The 14,305-nt window shown below is 40.4% G+C and overlaps 1 protein-coding gene across 9 annotated transcripts in view; it reads left to right on the top strand.

The window, feature by feature from the left end:
• The window catches only part of LOC121878193 (regulator of G-protein signaling 9-like), a 241,663-nt gene that overhangs the window by 188,575 nt on the left and 38,783 nt on the right, over window positions 1–14,305 (top strand). For 6 of the 9 annotated variants that reach the window (XM_042384240.1, XM_042384242.1, XM_042384239.1 and 3 more), the window contains 5 exons: window positions 197–270; window positions 1,253–1,382; window positions 2,056–2,277; window positions 2,964–3,044; window positions 11,546–11,788. In XM_042384240.1, coding sequence (XP_042240174.1) covers window positions 197–270; window positions 1,253–1,382; window positions 2,056–2,277; window positions 2,964–3,044; window positions 11,546–11,788 — 750 coding nt within the window. The remainder of the gene's footprint in view (window positions 1–196; window positions 271–1,252; window positions 1,383–2,055; window positions 2,278–2,963; window positions 3,045–11,545; window positions 11,789–14,305) is intronic. The other 3 variants (XM_042384243.1, XM_042384247.1, XM_042384245.1) reach the window with 1 other exon arrangement.

Genomic DNA, 14,305 nt, shown 5'->3' with positions numbered 1-14,305 from the left:
TCTCTCTCTCCTCTCTCTCCTCTCTCTCTTTCTCTTTCTCTACCCTCTCTACTCTCTCTCTCTCTCTCTCTCTCTCTCTCAGTACATCTTCCTAACACATGTACCTTTAGACCAGTCACCTGGTCCTCAACTTATCCCAAAGAGTTAAGTGCTTCTCCCCTACTTCCCCCTAAGTGAGGTGAGTCGTCCTTTGCAGTGTGGAGATACCTACGGAGAAGCGAGTGCGCCGCTGGGGCATCACCATGGAGGAACTGATCAATGACGTCATGGGTAAGGCGCCAAAAACCCTCATCTCTTCAGGACTCGTATGTTTAGTGGTATTTTGAATGAGCAATAGGCGCCTAATCAGTGATGCTATGTAGTTATTTTTCTCTTTTAGCTGCTGAGGAGGCACTTGCCTCCGAGGGATGGCTTTGATAATATAATTCCAATGTAAACATGTGAATGTTTGTCAACACAGAATTGAGTTTCACAGAATATACCATTACCGTACAGAATTTCCATACATGTGTGTTTCAGTGTGTCCATCAGTCATTCCAGGAACATTGAACTCAATAACTAGAACAATCTGTAATGTATTTTAACCACCCTTAATATGTGAATACAGTATATTATAGCATGACCTCAGTTAAGATCAATATTAAATATACCGGTATTCAGTCATGATTGTTAAAAAATATGGCCCTTCAGTCTTAATATGGCATGGTAGAAGGTTGACATTCTTTTAGTGGCAACCTTGTTGGGATACAGATGGTGTCTACATACAGAACAGTGTTTATTTTTGTAACAAAATTATTTACAACGGACCAGTAAAATACAGATGTAAGAATGAGACAAGTCATACCTGCTCTTACAAACATGTTGTTAAACAAAACTCAGTAGTGATGAGTCGACTCAATTTTATTTTATCATACTGACAAAGTGGTCAGCAGACTAAATCACCCGCTTATAATGTTACAGCTAAATTGTTCTCTGAAAGCACAGTCAAGTTGGCCTTCAAATGTGTGTATCATGTATATCAGTACAGTCAGCTTGGTCTCAGAACTTAGAAACCAGTCAGTTTATAAATGTTCAATATAAGTGTTTTCATTTCACACAAAATATCTGTAATGTACTACCAAGAATAGAAGACAAAAAATGACAGAATCGACAAGGATACAGTAATGCATTATAGTGTAGTGCCGAACAACATACAACACTTTAGTGCTGGTATACAGTAATTGTGTAAGTAGTACTGTACATGTGTCCGCAGGTCAGACGGAGTTCACCAACTACCTTAGGAAGGAATTCAGCCATGAGAACATTCGTTTTTGGCAAGCTGTCAATGAACTCAGGTGGGGGCCAGCTGCCAGCGTGAGTGATACTGTTCACAACATATATGAGTGAGTTGCAACTCCCCTTCTTATTCACTGTACACCTACGTTGTTAGGTATGTGCCATGATTTTAAATTTCTAGATTTTGTATTCCCCTGTTTATTAATTTATACAGATGAGAAAGATGTGTATTGAATTCTCATTTAATTGCATTTATAAATTTCCTGTGAAATTTTCTGTAATATTAATTTATTGGGGGAGGGGGCCTGCAAATAAAAGGAGCATCAGTATTTTGTAAAATCCTCTTATACAATGACTCTACAGACTTGTATGTGAACAATAGCCAAATTAATATCCCCTAAGTACAAGGTAGAGGTATGGCAACCAAATGGATATAGGCGCTTGTCTTTTGTCCTGAAGGTCACTAGATCGATCCCAGGGCACCCAAACCCTGCTGTAAATGCTGAGTAAAGAGTGTGCTGTAACCCCATTTCCTCTAATGGGCTGTTAGACCCGTGGGACCCACTGTAATGAGGAACTGAATTATATTTGAGCTTGTTTAATCTAATATCATCATCTACATTATTCAATGACCATTTTATATTTATTTTACATGCATGGAGTTTTCTAATTTTGAAAATGTACTCCATATTCTTCTGAGACATTAAAACACAGAAATATGTATTCTGACATACATACATCTTGCAGTATCTACTTGTTAATGTTGTCCACCTATTACAGGGAGTTCCTCAAACCTGGGGCACCGTGTGAGATCAACATTGATGGTAAAACGATGGAGAAGACACAGCTAATGATGAAACAGCCATCACGTTACACCTACGACCTGGCCTCGGAACATGTGTACATCCTGCTGTTGAAGAAAGACTGCTACCCCAGGTTCTTGCGGTCAGAACAGTACAAGACACTTCTTGCTAATGCCATCCAACCTTCACAGAAGAAGAGGTCAGCAACAATGTTTGAAAAAGAAATTGATATACAGTAACTCAATTGCTTTTTCGGTTGCTGTTCTTTTTAAAGTTCCTTTTAATTTAATATTTTACTTATTTAAGTAAGTAAGTGATAAACTAATCTATAATTACGTGTCTCATATTTACATCCTGATTACTGTAGTGTTATGTTTTCTCTGTATTTGTTTTTTCAATGTTTAATTTGCTTCTTTAGATTTTCAGCACTTAAATCTTTAGATAAGACTAGTATGGGCATCTCCATTAGTGTTAAACAGGAAAATTTAATAACGTTGCCAGTGTTTCTATTAGTCCCCCACCCCTCTTTAGTCTCCATGTTGGGCAGTGTTTCTAGCATCTATGTCTGGCAGTAATTCACTGGCTATCAACAGACCCCTCAAACTAATCTTTAATTAGTTGATTCTTAGTGTTCAACAAGTGTTTATTTTTTGGCAAATATTTTGCTCCTTAGTTTTTTTTACTTACTTTAGTGTCTCGGCTTAATTTGCTTCATTTAATGTTCCTCCTCCAGCTACTGTTGGAGTGCACACTGCTCTTTTTCACCAACTAATGGGCTGTTTTAATGTTCTCTTTTTCACCAACTAACGGCTGAATTCTTGCTGTGTGCTTGCCCCGTCCCCCACCGACTCTGGCCATGACGTGCACCTGACCTCTTGACGTCAGGCCCAACTCCATGCTGGTTCGCCTCATGGCCCCCTCCTTGATGCTAGCCCCAGGGCCCGAGGGTCGCGCCGGTTTGCAGATGTACGTGACGCTCCCCTACCCTAACCTCAGCCACGAGTCATCCTGCTTGCTCTCTTAATCTCTCATGCCCGGCCCGCTTACCCTACATCTTCCAAGCAGCTGAGTGTGCTGTGTTACCCACCTATGGCATTCGCCTGAGTGTGAATCCTCATCGCCTATTTCAGTTGTACGTTTGCGACTATGTCCAACCCGTTGTACTTGTCAGCAATATCAGTTGATGTTAGATTTTCTGTGTGACACTTGTTAACACACATGCTGTCAACTTTAAGATTTGAGTGGAGTAGCTTCCTGCCCACGTCTTTTGCACATACATATGAGTTGATGTTCTAGCCAGTTATTTATGTATTATGCAGTTCCTACTTGTAACTCCTGATTGCTATCCTTCGTCCTATGAAAAAAATCCGTCGAAGTGTGCAATCCTTTTGCTTGTTTACTTGAGATTTCGATATTTCCCTTCGGTATCCGAAACATGAATGGATGTGTGAATGCAATTTATTCAGACATGTTAAGTTTATCCCTGAATTGTGTAAATCATTTTGTGCTTGTGACATAGCTGAAGGTGGCCAAGTTTATCTGACATGACAAACTCTTTATATTTGTTATTTTTGTATATCGAAAAAAGTGATAATATCCAATGTATGTCGTGGTTGGTCACTTGTAGTGTGTGTGCGAGCGTGCGTGTGAGAGAGAGAAGGAGAGGGGAGAGAGAGAGGCACCGCTCAGGCAAAGTTTGGCCAGGTAGTGTGCACATACTTTTGCTGGCTGACTGGTCCCAGTCCTTGACCTGGTGTTGTGGTAGTTTGTGCTCACAAGCTTTCTGCATTATTTAGGTCTAGTTGTTTGATGTATGGTTCTCTTTATTTTACCCCTGCGAAAGCATGTGTATATGGTCTTGGCTTTCATAATGGATTGTGTCAGTATCTCACATTCGTTTCAGTAGAGGACCAGTTGTGGGCATTGCTCTTTTTTAATGGCATGTGTTTAGCAAGTCCATGCTGCTTGACTCTAAACTTGACTACCTTCCCATACACATCAAAGTCTACTCAGCAAGTCAACTGGCTGCTGATAAAGTTGACAGCTTATTCATAAGGTTGACTTTATTTAGTAAAGTGCCTGCTTATTAAGTAGGCTGACAGCCTATTCATTTGACTCTCTACTCAGTAGTTGATTGCATTCTTGATAGACTAACTGCCTACTCAATATCTTAACAACCTTCTCAGTGGTATAACTGTGCCTCACCCAACAGCTGCTGCTGATTTCCTGCACGTTGCACATCATGTGCGTATAACCACCTGGACAGGTCTTGGCTACACGCATGGCCTAAACATGTGCTGTTTGTGCTTGGCCAGCTTGTACTCCTACAGTGTGACCTCATACATGAGGTACTGTACAGTTTATTAAGCTTTAGAATACAGAAAAATTAATAATATTTTTATGATACACATAACCTCATTTTACTAATGCTGTAGTACCATGACCTTGACCACTGTAATACCATGACCATGACCACTATAGTACCATGACCTTAACCACTGTAATACCATGACCTTAACCACTGTAATACCATGACCTTGAACACTATAGTACCATGACCTTGACCACTGTAATACCATGACCATGACCACTATAGTACCATGACCTTAACCACTGTAATACCATGACCATGACCACTATAGTACCATGACCTTAACCACTGTAATACCATGACCTTGACCACTATAGTACCATGACCTTAACCACTGTAATACCATGACTGTGACCACTGTAATACCATGACCTTGACCACTATAGTACCATGACCTTGACCACTGTAATACCATGAACTTGACCACTGTAATACCATGACCTTGACCACTATAGTACCGCGAGCCGCCAGCCACTATAGTACCATGACCTTAACCTGTATGCGCGGCTGTGAGCCACTGTAGCCTGCTGACGCGAAGCCACTATAGTACCATGACCTTGACCACTGTAATACCAGCAGCCTTGACCACTGTAATACCGCGAACTTGACCACGCAGCCACCATGACCTTGACCACTGTAGTACCATGACCTTGACCCTGTAATACCGACCGCGGCCACTATAGTACCGCGACTGACCACTGTAATACCGCGGCCTTGACCATAATACCGCGAACTTGACCCACTGTAATACCATGACCTTGACACTATAGTACCGCGACGCCAGCCACTGTAATACCATGAACTTGACCGCAACAATACCATGACCTTGACCACTGTAATACCACTTATTTATTTTTGTATCGCGGCCTTGACCACTGTAATACCGCTGACCTTGACCACTGTAATACCGCAGCCTTGACCACTGTAATACCACACTTGACCACTGCCAATACCATGACCTTGACCCACTGCTGTAGCCGCCATGACCCTGACCACTATAGTACCATGACCTTGACCACTGTAATACCATGACCTTGACCACTGTAATACCATGACCCTGACCACTATAGTACCATGACCTTGACCACTGTAATACCATGACCCTGACCACTATAGTACCATGACCTTAACCACTGTAATACCATGACCCTGACCACTATAGTACCATGACCTTGACCACTGTAATACCATGACCATGACCACTATAGTACCATGACCTTGACCACTGTAATACCATGACCTTGACCACTGTAATACCATGACCTTGACCACTGTAATACCATGACCTTGACCACTGTAATACCATGAACTTGACCACTGTAATATGACTTTGGTCACTATAGTACCATGACCTTGGCCACTGTAATATCATGACCTTGGCCACTGTAATACCATGACTTTGGTCATTATAATACTTTGACCACTGTTGAGTTACTGAACTATAGATACTGTATAAACATCAGTGAAGTTCGTGGCCAGGAGTGAGAAGTATTGAGACTTGGGAAAGAAGGGATGACCTGATATCAGTATCATGAGTATTGTCATGGATATATTAAATTAAAGAAATAAATTGCAGTCTCTCAATTTAAAATCGTTTAATCCTTGTCCTGAGAGCTCCACCACTTCTCTTCATTGCACAAAATATTCTTGATTCTTCTCCATTCTTTCTTATGTACAGAGTATGTTGGGATGAAACATTGAAAACTGAATTATGGTGGATTCATATCCATTATTTCTTGGGCCAGTAGGTCAGTAAGCATAAAGACATGGGCAGGCCTCCTTGTGATCAGAAATCAGCAATACATTCAGGAGCCAGTACATGCCCAGTACTTGCCAACACTGCATAACAGAGATGCGACCGACCGCCCAAGTGGCTAATGAGCTGGTCAGTGGTGAAGAAGATAAAAATAATAGTAATGGAACACTTCCAAACTGAGGGTATGCTTGAAATTCTTACCAACTGCATTTTCATCCTCTTCCTCCTCAGTCAGCCCCACCAAGTCCTCCAAAGACATTTCTTCTCCATGAGACATGGGGAGCTCCATGACATCATCATCTTGTAAATCCTCAAGCCCATTATTTTGGCTGAGTCTCACTATCCTTGCCACTTCTAATGAAGGTTTCACAAGTCCTTTGAAATATTGGGCACAATTTCATTCACAGCACTAATGATAATGTTTATTGCAATCCAGGAAAACATCTGATAACTGAGAGAATGTTTGACTTAGATGGAATGTCTTAAACATTGCTGTGACACCCGGATCCATTGGCTGAATTAAGTAAATGGTAATGGGACTGGTAGACTGGGGTCAGCTCAATTGGTTTTTTCTTGGAATGATTGACTATGCTTACTAAGACCAGGAGAGGGCAGAATCATTAAACAAAATTTCATCAGTGTTTACAAGAGAAGATGTGAACAACCTACCTGCTTTTGAGGAAAGACAGTTTGACACATCACTAGCACACACTGAGTTCTCAAAAGAGTGCATCATATCTAAATTTTCTAATCTTAAGGTTTATAATAGCCCTATCCCTAATGATGTGCATCCCAGAGTGTTTAGAAAGTTGTGCAATGAGATCAAAAAGCCCCTTAAAATCCTGTTCTGGAGAAGTGTGGATAAACGAAAGATTTGCAGTACAGTAACTGGAAAATGGCTTATTTGAGTCCTATATTCAAAATGGGAGAATGCCACCACATGAACACCTACAGGCCAGTGAGTTTGACTGGCAAAGTGTGTGTGAAATCTTAGAAAGTATTAGATGCATTGCTATGGTGGAACTTCTCCACTGGAATAATCATGTGAATGAATGCCAGCAGAGTTTTATACCCAGATGCCTATGCCTGACACAGTTGTTTAAGGTGCTGGATATGTGGACATAGGCCCTGAAGCATGATGGCAATGTCAACAATATGCATTCTTGACTTTACCAAGGCATTGATAGGGTAACCAAATTCAGAAAGGTCTTGGCGTGGACTGGAGAATTACTTTGCGACTGCAAGCAGTATGTAATGATTAATGGTATGAAATAAAGTGTACCTATAAAAAAATGGTGTACCACAGGGTAGTATGCTGGGACTTATGTTGGTTGTTTTGTTATATAAATGAAATGACAGATGAGTTTCATTCGTCCTTACACGTATTTGCAGACAACACTAAGCTATTCAGAGAAATTATGAGTCAAACGGACTATGCACCGTTACAGGAAAACCTCTATTGGCTATGTCGTACCAATAGTAGGAGGCACATCATATGTCCCATTGTGATGAAGAAACATCATCAACTGAAACCAAAGTGAAAAGGACCTGGAAGTTTATGTTGACAATGAACTGAATTTTTCAGATGTACTTAGATGGTCCATCTTCAGTAGTGTGGTGCACCCCCACTTGGAGTACTGTCATTCCATGTGGTCCCTGATATAGGCTAAAGACTGCTAGTTGATTGAGAATGTCCTAGTTGCCAAACTGGTGTGCAAGACATCAAAACAGTTCTGATCTGACTAACATTTACTGTATAGCAACAATACCTCACTAGCCAGGAATCGAACTTGGGACCTCCTCGTGGGAACATGGAGCATCACCACAGCACTAGGAGTACAAGAACTAACCTGGGCTTTGTTTTTCGTGCAGAGCCTGCTCTTTCACCTTATTTAAGCAACTTGAGCAACAGAACCACATTCGAAACTTGGGCTAACCCCAGTTGAGGTTTCTGTTGCTTAAATAAGAGGTACAGTATTGTTAATATACAGTACATGTTAATCAGTTCATAACTGTTTTGGTGTCTTGCACACCTGTTTTGCAACTGAGATCTTCAATATTAAATCAACTTTGATATGAACTAATAATTTTCTTCATAGCCACTCAGATATGTACAGGTATACTGTAAGTTGATGTTCATGCTCTTACAGTCTTCCACTCATCTCTGGTATTAGCCAGGGTTTGGTCACCTCCCCTATCCCATGTCTTCTTTTTTATGGATTATTGTACCGTCTTTTAACCACAACCAACCCCATTTATGTGTTTACTGATGACTCTACTTTTTACTCCGCTATTGGATTTGAGTCGGTCTGCTTCCTCCTAGTCACTCTCTGCAGACACCAGTACATTATTTTAATTCTGATTCCATTTTTGGGTCTGGACAATTTCGTCTTTTTCTATTAAACAAAGACAGTCTCTTTGCACCTCCTTCAAGACCAGTATAACTCTCTCTCTCTCTCTCTCTCTCTCTCTCTCTCTCTCTCTCTCTCTCTCTCTCTCTCTCTCTCTCTCTCTCTCTCTCTCTCTCTCTCTCTCTCTCTCTCTCTCTCTCTCTCTCTCTCTCTCTCTCTCTCTCTCTCTCTCTCTCTCTCTCTCTCTCTCTCTCTCTCTCTCTCTCTCTCTCTCTCTCTCTCTCTCTCTCTCTCTCTCTCTCTCTCTCTCTCTCTCTCTCTCTCTCTCTCTCTCTCTCTCTCTCTCTCTCTCTCTCTCTCTCTCTCTCTCTCTCTCTCTCTCTCTCTCTCTCTCTCTCTCTCTCTCTCTCTCTCTCTCTCTCTCTCTCTCTCTCTCTCTCTCTCTCTCTCTCTCTCTCTCTCTCTCTCTCTCTCTCTCTCTCTCTCTCTCTCTCTCTCTCTCTCTCTCTCTCTCTCTCTCTCTCTCTCTCTCTCTCTCTCTCTCTCTCTCTCTCTCTCTCTCTCTCTCTCTCTCTCTCTCTCTCTCTCTCTCTCTCTCTCTCTCTCTCTCTCTCTCTCTCTCTCTCTCTCTCTCTCTCTCTCTCTCTCTCTCTCTCTCTCTCTCTCTCTCTCTCTCTCTCTCTCTCTCTCTCTCTCTCTCTCTCTCTCTCTCTCTCTCTCTCTCTCTCTCTCTCTCTCTCTCTCTCTCTCTCTCTCTCTCTCTCTCTCTCTCTCTCTCTCTCTCTCTCTCTCTCTCTCTCTCTCTCTCTCTCTCTCTCTCTCTCTCTCTCTCTCTCTCTCTCTCTCTCTCTCTCTCTCTCTCTCTCTCTCTCTCTCTCTCTCTCTCTCTCTCTCTCTCTCTCTCTCTCTCTCTCTCTCTCTCTCTCTCTCTCTCTCTCTCTCTCTCTCTCTCTCTCTCTCTCTCTCTCTCTCTCTCTCTCTCTCTCTCTCTCTCTCTCTCTCTCTCTCTCTCTCTCTCTCTCTCTCTCTCTCTCTCTCTCTCTCTCTCTCTCTCTCTCTCTCTCTCTCTCTCTCTCTCTCTCTCTCTCTCTCTCTCTCTCTCTCTCTCTCTCTCTCTCTCTCTCTCTCTCTCTCTCTCTCTCTCTCTCTCTCTCTCTCTCTCTCTCTCTCTCTCTCTCTCTCTCTCTCTCTCTCTCTCTCTCTCTCTCTCTCTCTCTCAGAGATTGACTAACCTTCATCCATTTTGGTGGTAGGTATTTAAGTTTCTTGTGACTTGTCGTGGAGGCCCACATCATTATCCTTACCAAGGAGTCAGAATATTGTCTCCTGAAGTGTATACGGTATGTGTGTATATAATGTGTTTAGTCAATCTACTGAATAAGAAATTAATGGCCTGTATTTGTATTAGATATCCGTTTTCCTGTATCTAATAATCTGGTAGTCTCCACTGATTCAGAGAATCTTTAAAGTTTTCTGAAAGATTTTTTTTATGTATGGCGCAACACTTAATGTCAATGTGGATACAGCAGCTTCTTTGAATATGTGGGCAAGACTACAGTTTTCCAAAGGTGAATAATCACTCGATTTAAAACAAAGCAATTATGATATTAAGAGCTAAAAGTGTCTGCCTGGCATGGTAGCCCAAGACAAGAATGGAGAGAGCACGACAAAAGGACCAACAACAGCAAATGTTAACTTATTAAAACAGTGATTCTTACATCGGTGGCAGGAACATGTTAAAATTTTTAGTCATCAACAAAGAAAAATGACTAATTTCATAAAAAATAAACAAGGTTTAATTAGTTATATATACCAAGTTAGAAATTCAGTTTATTGAAAAACCAATATCAATGAGAATCCTCCCAAACATTGGACAGAAAATTCAATGATACAAAAATAAGTGTACAGGTGTTCCCCGACTTACGACGGGGTTAGGGACCAAAATCCAGGTCGTAAGTTCGAATGGTCAAGTCAGGGAGGTGGTCATCAGTAATGTGTCAGGGAGGTGGTTACTAGTAATGGGTCAGGGAGGTGGTCATCAATAATGTGTCAGGGAGGTGGTTACTAGTAATGTGTCAGGGAGGTGGTTACTAGTAATGGGTCAGGGAGGTGGTCATCAGTAATGGGTCAGGTGAGGTGGGCACTAATAATATAAAATCCCCAGACATTTAAACCAACAAATAAATGAAATATATGAGACTATTATGTTAGAATTTAGACTGAATTCCTCAGTGTAGACAAGAAGTAATACAGTCCAGCAACATGTCCATAAGTATGTGCATCCTGAACCCACCAGTAACACTGTGGTCTATTCTGTATTGTACCCTTATTGGTTTTAAAAGTTTTTCAGTTCTGCATGTAAACTACAAAGTGCATGACAGTTGGAATTCATCATTAGCAAGTGGTAAGTTTGAAATTCAATGTGAGATCCTTTCCAGTGCAACTTAGACCAGACTGCCAGTTGTTGATGGATTCTCCCTGTGCATAAAGATCGACTCATGACACCTACTGTATATGAGTCGTGTATAATATAATCACAGTTTACACCCTCATTCTAAGATATGAAAAAATATGTTTGTGTCAGCCACTGAAGGGTAACTGGCAAGTTTTGGCTCAAATATTATGAGTAAAATTAATTGAAATGCTTCTTTGTTATTGCAGTGTTAGGGGAGAAATCTTGTCAGTTGTATGATACTCTTAAGTATGAAAAGTTTGATAGAAAATCAGTATTAAATTTTTTTTAGACTATTTTTATACCTTTTCCTTGTTGATAAATGACATTATGTATCTATCAGCCGTCTTGTATAATACAAAGTTTTCCTCAATGGATATTTTCTCTTCTTTTTTTCCTGGTTCCTCTTATCCTTTTTTTCATTTTTTTCGCTAGTGAATTACACTCTCCTGCTACCCCAACAACATATTTCTCAGTCTCCTGCAGCTTCACTTCATCCCGTCATAATGTTAGACTGACACACTTTGCCATCTGCAGGTTCTTCAGTTTTGGTGGTCCAGGTAAGAAGAAGGTCTCAACCCCTGCAGCACCCAACAACATCTCACTGTCGCAGACGCCACAGCCACTGAAACGACATGGATCAGATGACCAGGCCGTGGCACTGGCTGGCTTGGCCCCCCATGGCAGCACTGGCTCTGTTGGAGAGACAGGTGGCACTGGCATTCACCAAGGAGGCCCTTCTGGCTCAACCAACAAGCTAGACTGTGACCCGCCATACAGGTGTGTTGGTGCCTTGTGGGCACTTATGTTTGTTAGTGTGTGCAGTTTGTTAATGAATGAGTATTGCCTTTTCTGTGCCTAATATTATACATCATCTAAACCCCAGTGTAATCATTTCATAGATGATGCTTCTTTTATTTTGTGTGAAGATCACTGACCAAAACAATTACACTCGGACTACTCACGTTGGGACAGGAAAAGTAAGCCAATGATCTTAAAATTCATTTGAGTTAAAAGTTTTCTCTACCCATTATTTTACCAATTCTTTAATCAAAGAAATGTCTGGCCTCTTGACCTTCGGGATGTGCCTGTTCATCTTTAATTCTACAAGTTTTTCCTTTTTTATACAAAGGAAAATTTTTCACAATCTCAAACATGGATTTTCTTAACCTTAATAAGTATCTTAACACCTTAAACAATCTTTGTCTCAATATACTGTGTCATTAGAATATTTGTGTCAATCTTTGTGTACATATGCAAATATGTGTTGGTATGTAAATGTAAATACAGTAGTTATGTTCGTGTAAAAAAATTCTGTACTTAATAGTACAGTAATCTCTCGTCAACCACAACCACAGTTTGAGTATCCATATTTTGTATTTTCTACACTTATTTTACTAACCAGTGTTAATTTTTGCCAAGGCATTTGATAGTGTACCTCACAAAAAGCTGATAATTAAACTGGAAAGGTACAGAATTTGAGGGAACATCTTGGTATGAATTGGGGAAGTTCTTTGTGACTGCAAGCAGTGTGTGGTAATTTAAGGCATGGAATCGTCATGTTTACCCGTGAAAAGCAGGATGCCTCTGGGAAATGTGCTGGGACTGTAACTGTTCATTTGTTTCATAAATGATATGCCAGATACTATTCATTCTTCCATACAATATGTTTATAGACGATGCTAAGCTATTCTGAAAAATTATGATCCTAACAGATAGTGGAGAGTTACAGAAAGATCTCTATTGCTTTCAGGAGTGGTCAAAGCAATGATTGCTGCGATTCAATGTTAGAAATGAAAGAGTTTGCACCTATAGTAGGTCCTACCAATAAAAAAAAAGTGAATCACATGTCCCAATGGCATGAGGAAACATCATTAAATAAGACAAATTGTGAAAAGGACCTGGATGTTTATGTTATCAATGAAATGAAGTTATTGGACCTTTGTGGGAAGAAGGTAAATTAGGTAAATATGTGAGTAGGCCTTATACAAAGATGATACACATACCGTACCTAGATGGTCTGTCCCTCGCAAGCCTCTTCAGTAGTGTGATGCTTCCCACTTGGAGTACTGTCATTGTGTTTGATCCCAGAGATAATTTAAAGACTGCCAATTGATTGAAAATTTCAAAAGAGGAACACCAAATTGGTGCCCGCACTTCAGCACCTAACATACCAAGAGAGGTCAGAATGCCTTCAACTGTCTAGTTTATATTATAAACTGACACGTTAATAAGCACCTCAAAGGACAATACTCAATAAAGTTTCATATCTGGAGCTAGTGGATGCCTGCCCCACTGGAGGGTCACAGCCTCAAGTTAAAGAAACCACATGTACAGAAGATTTTTCAAAGTTACTCTTTATTTCCTTTGGAGTAAGAGTTGTGAACACCATCGATGCCACCGAGTGTGAACTCATTATGGACAGACCTGACCAACACTGGCACATGCTCTTATAAATTCTAGACCCCCTGCATTCCTAGTACTTGTCAACACTGCATAACAGAACTGACAAACCATCTATAGCCAACCAGTAGTGAAGAGGATAAGCCAAGTATCCATCCAAGATTATTGCAAAAGATTTCCTCCCAAGGGCAGCAAGAATGTTTGCTGGATTAGGTCTATCAAATGGCTCAAATTGTTTGCTCCATCATGCATATATGCCTCAAATGGCCACAAAATGGTAATGATGATGAGACCCAACCCTTGCCAACCTACTGTACTTGGTTACTGAGATATTACTGTATTTTATACCTTAAATAATGATAGTCATGGCAAATACTGTATATTAGAAAAAATCTGAAGAAAATATTGGCCACCTTCCTATTTCAGAGACAAAATAAGAACTCTAATAACTTCCATGAAAAGTATTACGTTTCATCACCAACAAAAGAAAAACATTGTCAGTTGTTTACACTAGAAATTTGAGAGAAAGCACTGTATACAATGGGGCTTCTGTGTGGCTGATCTCTACTAAATAAACAATACAGTCGCCAGGGTTGAAACTAAGGTAGTCTAACCCATACTGTACTGTACTGTATTTTGAAATTTATTTCTGAAAACTTTTTGCATTGTGTTATGAGAATTTTTTTTAATTAATTGAAGTTACCTCAGTTTAATTTAAGGTTAGGTTTAGGGAATTTAATTTGATTTATAAGTCATCAATCTCCCAGATCATACCAACCTCTTAGATGAAACATTGTTTTGTCAGAGAAATAGTTATAGAACTGATTCCAGTACTAAATTTAATTCAGCTTATTTAATTTAAAACAGTCTAATATGAGGAGCTCACATTAAAGG

This window comes from Homarus americanus, unplaced genomic scaffold (genome assembly GCF_018991925.1).
Source record: "Homarus americanus isolate GMGI-L3 unplaced genomic scaffold, GMGI_Hamer_2.0 scaffold45562, whole genome shotgun sequence".
Lineage (NCBI taxonomy): Eukaryota > Metazoa > Arthropoda > Malacostraca > Decapoda > Nephropidae > Homarus > Homarus americanus.
Note: the sequence above shows the minus strand (reverse complement) of the source record. Positions and strands in the feature narration are given on the sequence as shown.